The sequence below is a fragment of the Medicago truncatula genome, chromosome 2, assembly GCF_003473485.1.
Source record: "Medicago truncatula cultivar Jemalong A17 chromosome 2, MtrunA17r5.0-ANR, whole genome shotgun sequence".
NCBI lineage: Eukaryota > Viridiplantae > Streptophyta > Magnoliopsida > Fabales > Fabaceae > Medicago > Medicago truncatula.
In genome coordinates, this window is record NC_053043.1 from 12,673,853 (window position 1) to 12,693,285 (window position 19,433).

General features: G+C 29.9%; 1 protein-coding gene across 1 annotated transcript; it reads right to left on the reverse strand.

The window, feature by feature from the left end:
- Positions 1-7,301: 7,301 nt before the first annotated feature.
- On the reverse strand, positions 7,302-14,894 carry LOC11415956 (gibberellin 2-beta-dioxygenase 2). Its single transcript, XM_003594627.3, has 3 exons — positions 14,360-14,894; positions 8,641-8,992; positions 7,302-7,741 (listed from the first exon to the last, which is right to left on the reverse strand). Exons 1-3 carry the CDS (start codon positions 14,716-14,718, stop codon positions 7,484-7,486), a joined length of 969 nt encoding a protein of 322 aa, XP_003594675.1. The 5' UTR covers positions 14,719-14,894; the 3' UTR covers positions 7,302-7,483.
- Positions 14,895-19,433: the final 4,539 nt, after the last annotated feature.

The window sequence follows — 19,433 nt, forward strand, 5'->3', positions numbered from 1 at the left end:
AACAAGTTAACTTACTTATCTTCTCTTCTCCCACCCACAACACACAGAAACACAAATAAATCACCATAAATTAAAATGGCAGAAGAATTGAAATTTAAAAAAAAAAAAAAAGATTGAGATTTCCTTTATTTCAGTAAACACGAATAAATTAAAATGGCAGAAGTACACACAAATAAATCACCATAAATTTCCTTCTATTCTCCCATTTCTGGTTTCCAATTTCAAACATATGCAACACAACAACACTGAATTTCAAATCAGAATTCGAATTTCTAGTTTCTCATTTCCAGTTTCCACCACCAATTTAATTCGATCTCAAATCTGATTCTGAATTTCTTCTCATGTTCTTCCTTTGGAGTCTGAATCTGAATTCAAAGAGAAAAAGGGTATAAGAGAGTCAAAGAGAAAAATAGCTGGATTTAGATCTCTCTATTCTGAATTCTCTCTCTCCATTTTTTTAATTCATGATAAAACTTAAAAAGGGCTGAATCTAGATTCTTGAAGAAATTAAAAGGGCTGAATCTAGATTTTTGAAGAATGAATGAATAAGATAGATGAAAGTGATGTTTTTTGAGTGAAAAAATTGTTATTTATGATTATGATTTTTGGTTGTTTTTAATTTTATTTTTTGGATTTATGATTGGTGTTGATGATGAAAAATTGGTTATTGATTGAGATATGAAATTGATTAATGTTTATAGATTTGATGAAGATAATGATGAAAAAGATTTTTTTTTTCTTTTTCTGGGTTGGTGTGTTGTTGATGATAAAGATCATGAAGAAGAGGATGAAAGGAGAAGGAAGAAGATGAATAATATAAACCCTAACGTTTTTTTGAATTTATTTAACGGAAAGGACCAAAACAGGTAGCAGAGATAAATATAAAATACTCAAACAATCTTTTTTTTAGTTAAGGGACCAAAGCGATACCAAATAAATACTTAAGGGACCAAAAACGCATTTAAGTCTAAATTATATCATTTTTTTAAAGGGTTAAATATGTTTTTGGTCCCTATAAATATGTCAACTTTTTGTTTTAGTCCCTCTAAAATTTTCCTTCAACTTTTAGTCCCTATAAAGTTTTCAATCTTCACTTTTGGTCCCTCTTTTAAAGTAAACTCATATGTGGAATTCATATTATTTAATAAAATTTTCCAGAAAAATTCAAAATATTATAAGAATCACTCCAAAAAAAATTCAGAATTTTTTAACAAAACATGAATTTAATATGAATTTTTATATTGTTTATGGTTAAAAATTCATATTTAATTTGTGTTTTGTTAAAAAAATCTAAATTTTTTTAGGAATTGTTTTTAGAATATTTGACATATTTCTGCACAATTTCATTAAAAAAATACAAAAATTAAATTATAAATAGGGACCAAAAGTAGTGATTGAAAATTTTATAGGGACTAAAAGTTGAAGGAAAATTTTAGAGGGACTAAAACGAAAAGTTGACATATTTATAGGGACCAAAAACATATTTAACCCTTTTTTAAATTATTATCTATGTAAGTGTGTTGGTGTCCGTGTCGTATCTGTGTATGTGTTCGTGCTTCATGAATTGCGTGTCTAAAGGTACGTAGTTATTTGAACGAGCTTATAAGGAGAGTCCTTTATTTGTTTAACGTAAAATTATAATGACAAGCATTCACACCATGCTTTTATCAAAAAAAAAAAAAAAAGCATTCACACCATGCTCTTATGTTTACTGGCTGAACATGGCCTAATGGAATCATGGACACGTTCTTGAACTCCATGACCTTTGGATAATACCAAATATCAATTCTCATTACGTGATTAAACAACTCGCTAATCCCTATTCTGTTACGTTAATACATAGCCATCGTATTCTATTGGTTCATGAATTTCAACTATATTGTAATTAAACCATTTAAATTTGTTTGGCTATTAATTTATGTTGCTCCTGCCTACTAATGAATGTGCATGATAATAAGCTTTGAAGTAGGTTGTTACGATAACTTGGTGATGTTATGAGACTCTAACAGGTAACGAAACAAGATGTAAAATAACTGTTTTTATTAAAGGGATATCTACCGTTAATTTATTTTATGAAGAATCATGTACATTTAGTTCTGTTTAATGGTCAGGATATGATAGAGACAAGATATGATATTGAGCCGAATAGAGATATGATATGATACGAACATGATAGATATTGATCATATTATAGTATTTGATGTGCATAAAATAACAATTATGATATCATTATTTTATTATAAAATGAGAAAATTACTATCGTAATTAATTAAATATTTTAAAAACCGCACGCATTTAATTTAAAATAAATAAGGAATGACAACATTTTAAAAACGTCATTATGTTTTGCTGCCCAATTTCCAACATTCCAGCATTGTTACTATTATTCAACAGAAAATAGTGTACAAACCTTTTCGTTCTTTCTTTTTTTCTCTTACTCCCTAAGTCGATAATTATAAAACCGTTAATAAACAAAATTGTCTCTAAATATAAGACTCTACAAAATAAGTTTTCATCACTTATTTTTTTTATTGCAGCTTTTCTCAAAGAATTTGGAAGGGTGTGGTCTCTTGGCTGGGAATGGTCCTTTTTCTCAAGTTCCAGTGGATCATATATTTCTTACCTCATGGGAGGGAAGAAGTTTAGGAAGGTTAATATTTGCTTTGGTTAAGTTATTAAGTTAACGAAATTTTACGACTGTTCTTGAGAAAATTTAAACTCTATATTTTAAGACTAACTTATCAAACTCTTATCATTACACTAAAACATCAAGAACATAATAGAATGGAAATTACTATCATAGGTATCAACATTTGGAAGCAAGCAAGTTAAAGATCAGTTTAGAATTTCTCATTTTCAATCAGTAGATATATGTCTATATCAATACTTTGAAAACAGAAGGTTCACATAATATTCATATTTTCAATGGAAATAAATGGATTAAGACCCTGGCCGACCATTGATCAGTTTCAATGCTAGCCTAATGTGACAAAGCTTGCGGAGATAATTCATCTCTAATTTCAATAGTTAAGATTGTTCGGCTGAAATATTTCGGGACTCTTTTTTTTTCTTTCTACGGAATGTTTCGGGACTCTTATAATTTAATAAAAGTTAGGTTTTGTTTCGAAGTTTGGAAGGAAGGGAGAGGAAGACTTTGGAAGGATAAGATTGGAGGAAAAATAAAGAAATTCTTAAAAAAAATTGAGAGAGTGGTTTTGTAGAGAATGTGTTAGCATGTGGTTTTAACGTTGTTTGTTCGACATGAAAGGTTTCTACTCAAAATTTAAAGTTTTACTCTTAGCGTCAATATAAGTGGATTGCTTTTGACAGATTGTAAGAGGTCTTGGCATATTCAGTTCATTTAGGATTCGACAATAAAGAGTTCAAATATTTTGCGAAGAAGCAAGGTCAAAGGTCGAAAACACATGAAAGCTTGATGAATTTGTTGAAGGTTTACAGTTTAGGGCCGTTAGTTTCAGTTATTTCTATTCATGTATATATAAAAGTTTTTCATTGGAAATAGAGGTCACAAATGATAAACAAAAGATCTTACACTCGAATTATCTAACCATATAGAGAGGAAAAAGAATAACAAGAATGTCTGTAATTGATTTGATGAACCATTTACTTAATACAATGCAAATTCATTTCTTTTAAGTCTTCTTGCTTTGATCTTTAAAGTTTTCGTTCATTTTAGATTTTGAAAACTTTCTTGGTTCTGTCGAACAAGACAATTTTCTTAATCTTTTTTACATTCAAATTCATGAACATTCAAACATTTTCTGAAAAAACAATTGCACAACATGCCATAGGAACTAATCTAAAATTAGCTTTTGGTTAGCTGAAGCATCTATGGTTTTGAATTGTAAAGTGGGCTCTATTCCTTTTATGTACCTCGGCTTGCCTATCGGTGGTGACGCGCGTCGCCTGGCTTTTTGGGATCCTCTTTTGAATCGTATAAACTCTAGACCGTCAAGGTTGAGTTTGAGATACTTGTCTTTGTGTGGTCGTTTGGTTCTGCTAAAGTCTGTCATGTCATTGTTGCCTGTTTATGCCCTTTCATTTTTCAAAGCTCCGCCAGGCATCGTTTCCTCTATTGAATCTATTTTTAATAAAAAAAATTGGGGGGGAGGGGGGGTGTAGACCACAGAAAAATTTCTTGGATTGATTGACAATCTATTTGTCGGAGTCAGGAGGTTGGCGGTAAGGAGAATTAGAGATTTTAATGTTGCTTTATTAGGGAAGTGGTGTTGGAGGTTGTTGATAGATAGAGATAGTTTATGGTATACTGTGTTGTCGGTCCATTACGGGGTGGAAGGTAGTCGAGTGTGTGATGGTGGTCGAGAGGCTTCGGCTTGGTGGCAGGTCATAACTGTCTTGCGTTCGGAAGAATGGTTTATTGGTAATGTTTGTCGTTCTTTGGGAGATGGTAAATATACTCTCTTCTGGAAGGATGTTTGGGTGGGTGGAGTTTCCTTCAGTGTTAGATTTAATAGATTATTTGAGTTGTCGTTGTTGAAGGGAGAATCGGTTTTTGGTATGCATGAGTTAGGGTGGGGGGTCGAGGGGGCGGCGTGGAGTTGGAGGCGTAGGCTTTTTGCGTGAGAAGAGGAGTTAGTGGGGGATCTTAGGCTTTTACTTCAAAGTGTCACTTTGCAGGTTGACAGGGTTGACAAAAGGTTATGGCGGTTAGAAACATCTTCTGTTTATACTGTTCGTAGTGCTTATAAATTGTTGTCTGATAATGCTCCTGCTGATGAGGCGGTGTCAGAGCCTTATTTGTGGCTGAAGGAAGTTCCATTGAAGGTTGTTTTATTTTCTTGGCGGTTGCTTCGTGATAGGTTGTCTACTAAGGACAACCTTTATCATCGTAATGTGATTAGCATCAATGCACAGTTATGCGTTGGAGGTTGTGGGGAGGTGGAAACATCTGCTCATTTATTATTACATTGTAATGTTTTTGGGGCTGTTTGGAATCACATCTTTAGGTGGATTGGTGTATCTACTGTTATGCCTTGTGATGCATCTAGTCTTTTTTATCAGTTTAATTTCATTAGGGGGGCTGCCAAGTCAAGGCGGTTCATCCTTCAGGTTATTTGATTTGCAACAGTTTGGGAAATTTGGAAAGAAAGAAACAACAGGGTATTCAAGAACAAAAATAGCTCTATATTGCAATTAGTGGGCAAAATAAAGTCGCTAACTTTCATGTGGTTGAAGGGGAAATACGTTAGTCTTCCTTCGAACTATCATGGTTGGTGGCTTAGCCCGTTTGCGATACTAGGCATTGGTTAATAGCTTGTTTTTTCTTGCTCTCTGGTGGTTTGTAATTATTGTTTAGACACTGTATGTGTATTGGTATTACTTATGTTTAGCTTCTTCAAAAACAAAAAACAAAAAAAAAACTTATGATTAATGTATTTTTAACTTTGAAAATATTATAATAACATGAATTGGATTTGAAAAACTTACTCAAAAAACCCTCAAATTAGAGGAATTTTGTATTATGAGGAAAATTAAACCCCCTAAAGTCTTTCCACTTCTTCCTTCCTTTTTTTTACAAACCCTCCCCTCCCCCTTCCCTCAAAACTCCTAAACAAAGCCTTAGAGTTGAATTTAAATCATCTCTAAAGTGCAATGCCAACCGTATAAAACTCTTTAAGCTTTGTTTGCAAGTTTGAAGAGAAAAAGAGGGGAGAATTTTGGATAAAAGGAAGGAACAAATGAAGAGTTATAGGACATTTGGAGAGGATGACTTTGAATGGTTCTTCTTTTTTCATAATACAAAATCCTCATCATTTGAGGTAACTCAAAAATTGTATAATAAAGGTGTTGTAGAAAGATAGTTTACCAAAAATTGTTTCACAGAGTGTTAAATCCTTTTGATTTGGGAGAATATATAATGTTAAGTTCTTTTTTTGTTAGTAGGTTATATTATAACTACCAACTTGTATAAGTAGTGACTAATCTTTATCAAGAACCTACATAAAACTCAAGATGCGTTTTCCCATCCCAGCCATATTTTTCTTTTATATTCAAAATTCTAAAATTGTCAATAAGAGTCCAAAATCAAACTTATGACAACTTACTTGAAGAGGTTCAGATATGTTACCCAATCTATTAATCTATTGTTGGCATATAATATTAGTTCTAATGAATGAAATTCAGAATGTGAAGTTCTATTCTTTCAAAAAGAAAAATGTGAAGTTCTATAAACATGATTAAGATGAAATCAATTTTAATTCCACCTTAAGGTTTTCTGAAAACTCTCTTATCCATTTTCTCTATCAACAAATATGATAGTCATATGTTAGCAATCAAACAAAACTTCGTTTCAAATGCAATAAAACCTAATCTAAAATGGTCCTAGTAATTTTTATTTTGAATTTATTTTTCATTTTCTTGATTATCACAACGAAATAGTATTTTTAATAAAATTTGATCGGTCGTGTATAAATATGTATAGCAAAAAAGAAAGTAAAATTTACTTGAATTAAACTATTAAGTGCTGCATATTAACTATAAAATATATATTCAATTTTGTGATAAATAGATGTGGATTAATTCATCATTCATATTAAATATGTATAAAATGATATTGTTTTGGTTGTGAACTTCAAACGATGGACGTTGGAAGAAGACTTCCTGGACGATGATGTTTGACGAAATCTTCGTCTTCGACCCGAAGCATATAGTAACTTGAATACTTGATTGTTAAAGTTTGCAGTTTCACGAGGCCGAAGAAGGAGATTCTGATCAAACACCCATATCAAAGGAGTCTTCTTCCAGTGGTATGTAGTATAAAGTTCTCAACTAAAACAAAAGAATAAGAATTCTATCGAATCTTACTTGAAAAACAAAAGTGGTTGTTCAAATTACATATCTCATTTAAGTTGCTACTCGTTCATTCGGGTACAAATTTAGGTAAAAACCTTTTTTATAATTACAAACAAGGACAAATACTATATTTAATCTTCTATCCAAACTCCATCCATTGTCCTCCCAAGTTAAGACTCCTTTAAAGTTTAGCAACGATCCAACAATTAGTAGTAGAGCATTACAACTATGTCAAGTGATCATGTGGTTGAATTATAATGTTTTGAACAATAATCTTCATCATCTATAATATACAATTGCAAGAAAGAGCATTTTCACACATATGATTCTTAGAGAATATTATTTATATCTAACATTAGAACCAAACTCCCCTTAATTATATAGTCAAAATCAAGAAAACACAAAAATTTAAACATTTAGTTTTTAAAAGACAATTATACACACCATGAACAATTTAATAACATTAACATAACTTTTCCCTCTCCATGCAAAGTCATAAACTTTCACAGTTCCATTCAACACAATACAAAATTTGTTGGCACATTTTGGCAAAGTTTATACCACCTAGGAAGGACACCATCAAAATAACATAAAAAAGCTTTACACTCTTGTATTGATACCAAACAAACTTTAACCTCCTCATGCCCTATTACTCTATTTGTGTGCAATTCTTGAAAAGGTCAATGCGGCTGTCTCCAAGCCTTAGAGAGTAAGTGACTTTCTTGTATTCTGCCCAAGTGAATGGTTTGAAGAGAAGAGAGGGCCTGTTTGGTGTAACCATAACTGAGGGAGCAACAATGCATGCATCAAGTGGTGGAGCCCCAAAATATGCCACCGACATTCTAGACTTGTATGAGTTGGTCACAGCCCTATGTCTCACGCTTACAAATCTTCCATTTGTCATAACCTTTAATACATAATAACATTTACAACATAAATAATCAATCACTTCCATTTTTGAACCATCTCTAATCTACTATTTTTAAAGGAGCCTTAAGTGTTTTCTACAACCATTCTCCAAATTAATTTAAATAATTTTCATGTCACCCTTTTTTTGTTATAGTACATACAATGCCATGTTGGTTGTCCTCTATAACATGTTATTATGTCGAATATAAAAAAATTACTCACCTTCAATATAACATTCAGACCAAGATGAAACTATACATAATTCTCCCATTTAGCTTATTTTTATTTAAAAAATGAGTGCTTTTACCTTTTATAGAGATTGTTTTTAGAAGAAGCATTTTTTTTATAGATATTAAAAATATATTTAATCCAAAATACAATAATTTTTGAACCCCCATTTCAGACCAAGATGAAACTATACATAATTCTCCCATTTACCCCTACCCATACCTTAACATAGTAACATGTTATTTTTTGAGAGGAACATAGTAACATGTTATGTCTATCTATTTTTAACAAAAGTGAAAACCATGTCAAGTGTTAGTAAGTTATACATGCAAATCCATTACACCTCAGTATTGTACCCTCTTTAATGTACACACATATAATTATTATTTCATATATGCAATGTCACAAAGCACAATATAACCCTAGTACAATTCATCACTCTTTTTATATGTTTAAATATAAGCAGCCCCCCACTCCCCCCTACCAAAAATGAAACCAACATTTGTGGGGATCAAAAGAAAAAACATTATGAATAGGATAAGAATGAATTCATATTATCTTACGTAACCGAAATCCCGCATTCAGTGGTCATTGACCTGATGACCACGTGCATGCGGGGTTTTGAGGATTGTCGGTAATCTGAATTCATTAATAAGAACATATATATACCTCAAGAAGATCACCAACGTTAACACAGAAAGCAGCTGGGTCAGGAGTAACTGGGTTCCACACACCATGTTGAAGTGAAATTTGGAGACCAGCAACATCGTTGGATCTAAGGATAGTAAGAATCTGAGGGTCAGAATGTTCTCCAAAGCCAACGTTGTAGGAATTAGAGTTGTCTCTATCTTTGCAGTCTTTAGGAGGGTAGTGATTGAACCTAAGGAGTGAGTCATTATCAAGTTGAGTGATGAATGTGCTGAAAATGGATGTATCAGGGACCCCCAAACCTTCTGCCATTAGCTCCAATATCTCACATGCCAGCTCCTTCACAGCTTCTGTATATGCACTTACACTAGAGCTGTCATGTACAATCATCATACAGTAGCATAATCAGAACCTATAAAATACATGTATGTGTTGGACCTAATGGTTACTTGCTTGCTTCTTGTTCTTATCAATGCAAAAATAATTCTTAGAGGAGGAATGCATCAAATAAGAGCAAATATTTCTCTACTTGGCAAAACTTTGTCCAATTTTAAATCAGTTTTTTAGGTCTATTTTTTATTTTGAATTACCGTGATATTGGTACAAAGTTTTCAGTGTTGTTCATCAGTGATTAATTTTTGTCGGAGAACTTGTAGGACATACGAGATGGATTCTGCTAGATTTTCTCCATACATATGAGCAAGTAATCAAACCTTTTACCACCCCGACTAATCCATTGTTGGTAATCAATTTTTGGTCTTAAACTCGAGGTTTTGGATCTAAAAATGGTAATTTAAGAAGTTTTTGTTACAAATGTGACATAAAATGTGTTCATATAAATCATTCTCGTGAAATTATAATATAATTGTTGCATGCTAAATCAATAAAAAAATTGATGACATCATCAATATTGAATCCAATAATACAAGTGAGAAACCAAACATTGGTTTTAAAAGGAGATGAATTTCGTGAGCAAGTAAAAATTAAAGTGAAATGCTCTAAAGTAATCTATAGTTGTTGACCACACTCAACTAATTAACTCTTGAAGAGTTCAGATTTAATAGATGAAAATATATTTAAAGAAATGATATTTGCAAAATCAATTTTTGAAAAACTCTCTCTTTTCATACTTTTATTTTGTTTTTATTTTCTCTTTTTTTTTTTTTTTTTTTCTCTCTCTCTATCTTATCAATAAAAAGATAAAAATAAAAAGAGTTTGTTTAAAAGTTATCACAATATGATATTATATAAATATCATTTCTCTTGTATCATATGTATGTTTAGATTTACAATGAAATAAAAACTATCAAAATTTCAGAGAAAAAATATTACGCCTTAAAACTTTAAGAATCATATTATTAATATTTATCTAAAGGGTTAAATATGTTTTTGGTCCTTATAAATATACCAATTTTTCGTTTTAGTCCCTTTAAAGTTTTCCTTCAACTTTTAGTCCTTATAAAATTCTCAATCACTACTTTTGGTCCCTATTTTAAAGTAAATTATTCAATTTTTTAATGAAATTGTGCAGAAATTTATGAAATATTGTGATCTCCCAAAAAAAATTAGAATTTTTTAACAAAACATGAATTAAATATGAATATTTTACAGCCAAAAATATAAAAATTCATATTTAATTCATGTTTTGGTAAAAAATTCTAAATTTTTTTGGGAGAGATCGTTATAATATTATACATTTTTCTGAAATTTTTTATTTAAAAATATGAATTCTACATATGAGTTTACTTTAAACGAGGGACCAAAAGTAAAGATTGAAAATTTTATAGGGACTAAAAGTTGAAGGAAAATTTTAGAGGGACTAAAATGAAAAGTTGGTATATTTATAGGGACCAAAAATATATTTAACCCTTATCTAAATGTGTTCAAAAGTCGAAATATTAAAAATAAAATAAATGTTTTCTTTAAGGGATAAATAAATAAATGTTAACTTATGTCTTTAAGGTTACATCTTAAAAAATTAATTATAAAAAAAAATATGTATTAGAAGTCTTACATTTAACTTTTTAAAATTAATTTATTATGTTTTCAATACAATTTTTATTCATTCATTCTTTAACATATGTCCTAACCCAAGTTAACTACTGCATCGATAAAAAATAGGCTAACTTACACCAGTGTTCTTTAAGTTTAAGGTTTGTAATAGATTGGTCTTTTAAATTATTTTGATCACACATAAGTCATTTAAGTTTGTAAATGTTTTCAATTTACTCTTCTGTTAACCAAACATTACAAAACGATGATGTTGCAGAATGACAAAATCGAAAAATGTTTACAAACCTAAAATTTAAAAGACTTATGTATGAGCAAAATAATTTAAATGATTAATATGTTACAAACCTAAAACTTAAAGAACTTAGGTATGATCAAAATAATTTAAAAGATCAATCTATTACAAATCTCAAACGACCCTTACCTAATCTAACCTAAAATATAAATTCAAGTTGCAATAACCACTTTAGTGATTCTAATTCTCACAAGTCACAACTACCTAACATTGAGTGAAAGTAAGGTGGCAGAGATAGTATAGCAGGATGGGTTTTAACCCAGCAATGCACTGCACTGCACTGAGCCAATGGCACTGCCTCCAATCAATCTCACTCTGCTTGACCAGACACTTCACTGCCACACTCTGCTCAATTTCATTTCTGGTTTTGGTTATTTTGGGAAGAAAATTAATTAATAACGAACTTTTATAACCTTTTAGGAATTTAATTATTTAACTCATGGAAGTTCAGTTCAGCTTTTACAAAGTTTTGATTTGATTAGACATATAGTACATGTCAATCTGCAACCTAATGCTTATCAAACACAGTACCTTTTTTTCCTTCTGACCTTTCCTATTTGATTTCTTCTTTTTCCCAAATTAATCATAACTATGAGTAATTCCCCACCATATTTATTTTTCTTCATTGTACCAAAACAAAAGAAAATCACAACCACATAACAAGGGTCATGGGTGACCCATAAGAAGATGACATGAATAAAATCCTTCTTAAATTATATTATTTTGTAATAATTTTTGTGACAATTTTCTGTTTTATACTTATATTATATTTCTATTTTCTCTCACTATTGTTTTGATTTCTGTATCAATATTTATTTTTTTGTATAAATTTATAGTTATTTCAAAAATTGTCACACAAACGATTGTTCAAATAATACACATCTTAAATTCTATACACACCATTTTAACATAAAAATACAAATATCATTAGTGATATGTGTATTTTAAGAGTCAATGGAGAATAAATATGACAATGTCAAAATTTTGATCATTTTATAATCATTTTACTTTAATTAAAATTAAAAGTGGAAAGAAGAAAAGAGGATAGTCTGACATATATGTGAATCCCACCTCTCCTAGGAGTACCTACTCCTTTTGCATAGTCCCATGTGCGACACAGATTGTTTCAATATCTCACGTGCACCTGAAAAATGTTGTTTTTTTTTCTTTCTATTTCACCCTTTTTATTGTTTTCTCATTTTGACTTGAAACATGAGTACAAAACCTTTTTTTGCATTATTGATGATCTAGTCTATTTGTTTATTATTTTTGGTAATCAAGTCTCTTATTAAGACAACATTTTGAAATATATATTGTCATATTTAGAGGGAATTTTTTTTAATCATTAGAGGGAATTGATTCTCTTATGAGTAAACTTCATATAAGATGGTGAAATATAATTTCTCACATGTCAAAATGATTGAGAAATATATCTTATTGATTTTCAAATTTTAATCCTTTAAATTTTCTTTAAGCTCTATCTAAGATGTGATTCATTATAATAGATAAGAGTATCTCTTGTACTCTCACATTAATATATTATTTGTTTATTGAAGAAAAATGTGACTATGTATAAATGACGTGACAAATTTATATTGACACATAATATTTCCAATGTTTAGAAACAAAAATGCCATAGATGACTTGTGATATCGGGGTAACTGACTTGTGACATCAAGGGCTAATTTTGAATGAATCTAAGTTGGGGAGATACAACTAGAAAGAAAGAAAAATCAAAGGACTAAACCATGAAAAACATCAAATTACAAGGATGTAAATCATAATTTACCCTAAAGAAAAATAATAACATGAGTAGTGTTTCATTTTTTTTAATAATTTAAAAGTTTAAATGAATTAAGAATTGAAAGCTCATCGAAGTTAAAGCATATCTCACAGTCCAGAATGCACCGACAAATGTACTTACATAGTACTGAGTACTGACCTAACAAAGTCATTATATTTGTAATAGAAATTGAATTTACGTTTTTACTAAGTATGAGTCAACTCTTTACCGATTAGATAGTCCTAATATTCCTTTTTTTTTATTTTTAATCTATTCACATTAACCATTGGGAGCATGCGGTTCTTTACACGAGACAGCTATTATTCTAGACAAAACAAGGTTATATGCCTAATTTGTCCCCTCAACCTCATTACTTTTTTGCAGCTAGTGTTTCAAATAGAGTGTGTGAAGCATAAATTGTGTCTCAAATGCATGTCTAAAGGACCACAAAACCAACATGTTGTTTTATAAGGAAAAGTTGGGACACTTCTATCTCTATCATTCATACAATGAATAACCATAAATCAATGAATAACCTAATTTTTTTACACTATGCTTTTTTAAATATATAATCATTTTCTTTGAATAAGACTATGGACTATAGTCCTAAATTTTTCCACTTAGCCTTTTTTAATGTTTCCTTTTTACATATCATTTTCTCTATTGATATCTCTCTCTCAATTCCATCACATTACTAGCTACATTTCTTATTTTTACTCTTTTTTCTTTATGGCTTTTCCTTTTCTCACACCCCCCAATGGCCCCCAATGACATGTGAGACAATCTTTATCCTTCTCTCTCTGTTCTTTGTTGGTCAGATACAACTCATATATGAAGGTACGTAGTATCAAGCAAAAGACGTTATGATTCATTGCTAAGATAGCTTCCATTTTTATTTTTTTTTAAAGAAGATAGCTTCCATTTAAGCTGCCAAGAACTTACTAGCTAGCGTGGTCCAAATAAAATAAAATAAAATCTACATTTAAGGTAATATAGATTTCATATGATATAATAAGAAAAAAATATTATATACATTAATCCATAAGGGACCTGGTCAAAACTTCTTATGGGTGTATTAATTAGTGAAATTTATTATATCCATCAAATTATTAAGAATATTTGATTTCATCATAATCATGCATTATTAATTGGTTGTGTTGTATTATACGGACAGTGTAAAATTATTTACACCAAATGTATATGAAAATTAAACTGATCAATTAGATTTATTTATATTGTTTATGAGTTTTAGTACTAATTTTTTAAAAATGAAATAATATTTTAAAAAACTTTAAAAAAACAAAATATGTAACTTACGTTTAATAATTTTAATAATGATAAATGTACATAAATTTCCAAACATAAAAATGATACCAACAAAATAGGGGGGACCAAATGAAAACTATAACGATCTAAAGAAAATGAACAACAAAAGAAATTACATAGCCCCACAATTTTCCAAATTATTATTCATATCATATTTCTTCAAGACATGTTGTCACCCTGATTAAAAAAAAACCAAGCAGTTTATACCGTCATTGTTCATGATAGTGTATACTAAACCAAGCATGCAATAAATGCAAAAGATTTGGCCAATGATATATTCTAAAAATAAAAAATAAAAATAAAAATAATAATTAACTTGCACATACCTGAAGTTTGATGAATCATTAGGAATAGAAGGAGCATTGGCATTGAGAAGAAGATATTCCACCTCACCCATGTCTCCATTGAACCCAATATTCTTGCATCCATAACCAAAGGGATTACCAAGTGCAACTAGTTTCTTTTGTTCCATTGGTTTTGCAAAGAAATCAAAACCTACTTCTTCCATTTTGGATATGATGTCATGAGGGACACCATGGTTAATCACATTGAAGAAACCATATTCTTCACAAGCTTTTACTATGAGTTTTATTACCATTGATTTTTCAGCTGATAGGTCTATCATTGGTAGGTCAATAGGTATAATCCTTTCCCCTAAGATCGAATTTGGGGAAGCCACCACCATGTTAATTTTCTTCTAAGAAAATAAAGTGAAAGGGTATACAAAGCGTTTAGAAAGAAGACAAAATATGGGTTTGAGATAGGTTATTGTGTTGGTAAATTATAGTTTATGCTATATAATATTATAACAAGAAAAATAGAGAGGAAGGGACGAAGAGGGAGACGAAAAGAGAGAATATGTGAAAGATGATGAGGGGAAGTAATGTAGGAAAATAACGAAAATAATGGGATATTTATGCAGGAAAAAAAACATGAGAGAGAGTTGTACCATGAAGAAAAATAAAGTCAAATCAAAATATAAAATATGATGATGAGAAATGAAAACACTATTCATATTTTTACTAAATTATATATTTATTGTTATTATTGATTTTGAAAATCCAAATTAAGATATATTATCACACGAAAGGTTCTTTTCAACACAAAACAAGCACGAGAAGAACACAAATAACAAAATGTTAATTACACTACCATCCCAAAAAAGAGTAAAAAAATCCTTTATATGGGACCTAACCAAAAATCCCAAAAAGAGTAAAAAAAAATCCTTTATATGGGACTTAACCAAAAAAACAACATAGGGTTAACCCACAAATTTAGATCAAAATATATTGTTATTATTATTATTATATTATATTATTACTAACAAAACGATGGTCAATCACGTGTCTGTCTTTCTACTATTTTTATTACGTTAACGTTTGAAAATTTTGAATGATTTTTTTTTTTTTTTATATGAAATTTTAATTTTGATTAAAAGTAAAATATAAATGTTTTTTGCTTTCAAGTTATAACAAATCAAATTAATCAAAATATATTGATATTTGAATGACACGAACAAATATTTTTTACTATGCATGTTGTTACCATATGACCACTAACATTAGATCATTGTCATTTGTAACAATTGTTTCTTCTCTACGCCCAATACACACAACCAATGGCAATCCAATGAAGATCACTCATACTAGTCATGTATCCACCTCAAACCTCACTCTTCCTTACATCTATTGCATACAGAACTTGACACTTAATCTTATTTCTGTTGGCCAATTGTGTGAACAAGGACAAAATGTTTATTTTTCTCCTTCAGGTGTCCATGTACTTAATCTACAAACGAAACATATCATTGGGACATGTCGCAGGGTGGGTCTATTATTTGAGCTTCAATCTCTTCATCTTCCAAAGAAACATGTGTCAACAGCTACTATGATATCCCTCATTCATCAGTTGTATCTTCGACTTGGTCATGCTTCAACAAATAAAATTCAGCCTTTAGTTTCTCATGGTATGCTAGGATCTACAAAGTTTGAGTCTTTTGATTTCTTACATTGTAAACTTGCAAAACATCCTAAATTTTCTTTTAATCATAGTGATTCAATTTCTGACAGTCTTTTTGATTTAATTCATTTGGATATTTGGGGACCTTCTCCAGTTTCATCATGTAATGGTTTTTGTTATTATGCTTTGTTTGTTGATGATTTTTCTTGTATCACATGGACATGCTTTTTGAAAAATCGATTTGAAATGTCACAATTATACATATCTAATGCACGTATGATAGAAACTCAATTTTTTCGTGCTATTAAGATTCTTCACACAACAATGCAATGAAATATCATGATTCGTCTTTACTTCAGTTTCTCGGTCAACAAGGCAATGTGGTTCAACGTTCATGTCATCATACCTCTCAACAAAATGGTAGAGCTCAGCAAAAACATCGCCATATCCTTGATTATTTTCGTGCTACTCTTCTCTCAGGCTCGTGTCCATAAATTTTTTTAGGGGGGGAGGTTGCTACTCAAAATGTTGTTCAAACTACCAATCGACTCCCCACCTTAGTCCTTGTAAACTTCTCTCCTTTTGAAAAATTGTTTGGTAAGTCTCAAGAATATTCCATTCTTAAACCTTTTGATGTGCTTGTTTTGTTCTTTTGCAGACTCATTAACACACAAACTTAGAACCACATGCTCGTTTGTGTTGCTTTCTGGTTATGGCACGAAACACAAATGATATCAATGTTGGGATTCCATTTCCGACAGATTATGCATTTCATGTCATGTTATCTTTTGGAAAAATACCATGTTATCTTCTCTTTCTAAATTTCATCATTCTATCATCACTTATTTTATTTTTTCACTAATCCTTCAATAGAGTTATTTTCAAGTTCTAAAACAGGTAACTCTAATGAGCTCAATACCAATATGCTCCTACTTGCTCCTGCTGAACCTGCTCCGGTTGTCGATATTGTACCTATATCATCTCATCATTCCACCAAAGTAAGAAATCACCCTTCTTCTCTTAATGATTACCATTGTTATTCTGCTATTGTAACCATTCATGAGCCCTCATCTTATCGTGAAGCAAGTACTAACCCCATTTGGCAGCAAGCAATGACTAAAAATATTCAAGCTTTAGAGAAGACACATTCTCTATATTTGATCTCTCTACAAACAAGATTCTTATTGGGTGCAAATGGGTCTATAAAATTAAGACTCATTCTATAGAATTGTTGAACGTCACAATGCTCGCCTTGTGGCCAAAGGGTATACTCTTGAAGAAACATTTGCTCTAGTAGCTCGAATAACATCCGTTTGTAGTCTCTTGGCTATTAATGCTTCTGTTTATAAATGGAAGTTCTTCAGATTGATGTCAAAAATGCCCTCCTTCTCTGTTAATAGTAATAGCAATAATTTCTTTGAAAAATAATTTAATTTTTTTGAATACAATTATATAAAATGAATTTTTTGTTACAAAATTACATTTATATACTTTTATCTATTTAACGTGGGCTCCTAACACAAAGTGAAATAAACATAATTTCAAAACAAATGAACAATTTTTTTCAAACTAGACCATCTCAAATCAAATTTTATTGCTTTAATATAATTTTATTTACTTGTAATTTGTTTACTCAATTTCAAATAGGCTGCTTCCGTCCCCGTAAGCTTAGCTCAGTTGATAATGATAATGCATAATATATGCAAGATCTGGGGTTCGAATTTCGACCACCACCAAAAAGATAGGCTGCTTCACGTTCCCACAAATGGACATCTGAGGTCCAATCCTTGCTGGTCATGGTCACCTATAATATCAAAGGTGTATCACAATCCCACACACCCTCTCAAACTAGAGTACTAGGTACTAGGTAGTAAGGGCTCACACCTCCCCCATTTGAACCCCTCAAACACCCACTGACAAACAAAACTTGGGCTCCTGTGTTAACCTTAAAAATCTTAATAAGTTCCCTCTATAATATTTTTGAACTAAAAATTTGTAATTTGATATGTTTTAAATAACGAGATATATGATCACATGATGTAAACAAATCAAGCAAAACTGTGTAATTAATTTGGTTTAGGTAAAGAGTTAGAGTTTGAGAGTTAGAATCTAACAAATAAAAAAATATTATCTTCGTTCTTAATTATAAGACCCTTTTGAAAAAAACAATTGTCCCTTTTTATAAAACTCTTTTGCTATTTCCAAGTACATTAATTATTTCTTTATATAAATGCTCATATTTATTATATATATTTTTCTTCAATTAGCAATAAATAACATGTTGAAAACATAAACCATCTCTCTCTCTCTTAAAGGACAAAATTGTGAAAACAATAGTAATTACAAATATATTTAATACAAATAGTCACTATCTTAATTACCATTATTTTTTCAAAAATGTCATATAATTAGGGACGGAGGTAGTATATAATATAGGGTTAATTAAGTTTTTGGTCCCTATAAATATCTGCAGTTTTGTTTTTAGTCCCTATAAAAATAAATCACACTTTTTAGTTCCTACAAAATTTTCCGATAGTGTTTTTAGTCCCTGTTAAATTAAAATTTGTTTAATTATGCTTAAAATTTTAAATTTTTAATGATTTTTCACATACTTGTTTAAAACATTATAAAAGGTTCCGCCAAAATAAATTAGCTCAAAATTTTATTTTTAGGTCCAAATTTTCGTTAGTTTTATCTTGAATTTTTGGCGTTTTAAAAAAATTATATTTAATTCATTACATGTTAAAAAATTCTAATTTTTTATAAAAAGAGATTATTATAATGTTCTTAACATGTCTGTTAAAAATCATTTAAAGATATAAAAGTTTAAGTATAATTAAACAAATTTCAATTTAACAAGGACCAACACATACTTTTAGTCCTTGTAAAATTAAAATTTTCTTAATTGTGATTAAACTTTTAAATTTGTAACATATATTTTTCACATACTTACTTAGAATATTATACTAAGTTCCTCCGCAAAAAAGTAACTTAAAATTTTATTATTAGGTCCAAATTTTCATTAATATAATTTTAAAAATTTGTCTTTTAGAAAAATTCATATTTAATTCATTACATGTTAAAAAAATTTACAAAAGAGTGTCTTACGATGTTATGAACATGTATGTAAAAAATATTTCAAAAATTTAGAAGTTTAAGTATAATTAAACAAATTTTAATTTAACAGGGACTAAAAACACTAACAGAAAATTTTGTAGGGACTAAAAAGTGTGATTTATTTTTATAGGGACTAAAAACAAAACTGCAGATATTTATAGGGACCAAAAACTTAATTAACCCTATAATATAACAATTGAAAAAATATAATATAACAATTAAAACACTGACATTTGCAAATGAAATTATAAGAAAATTCTTTTTACAAAATTTCATTTAAAGCATATCATCATATTTCTTAAAAAAAAACCATATCATCATATA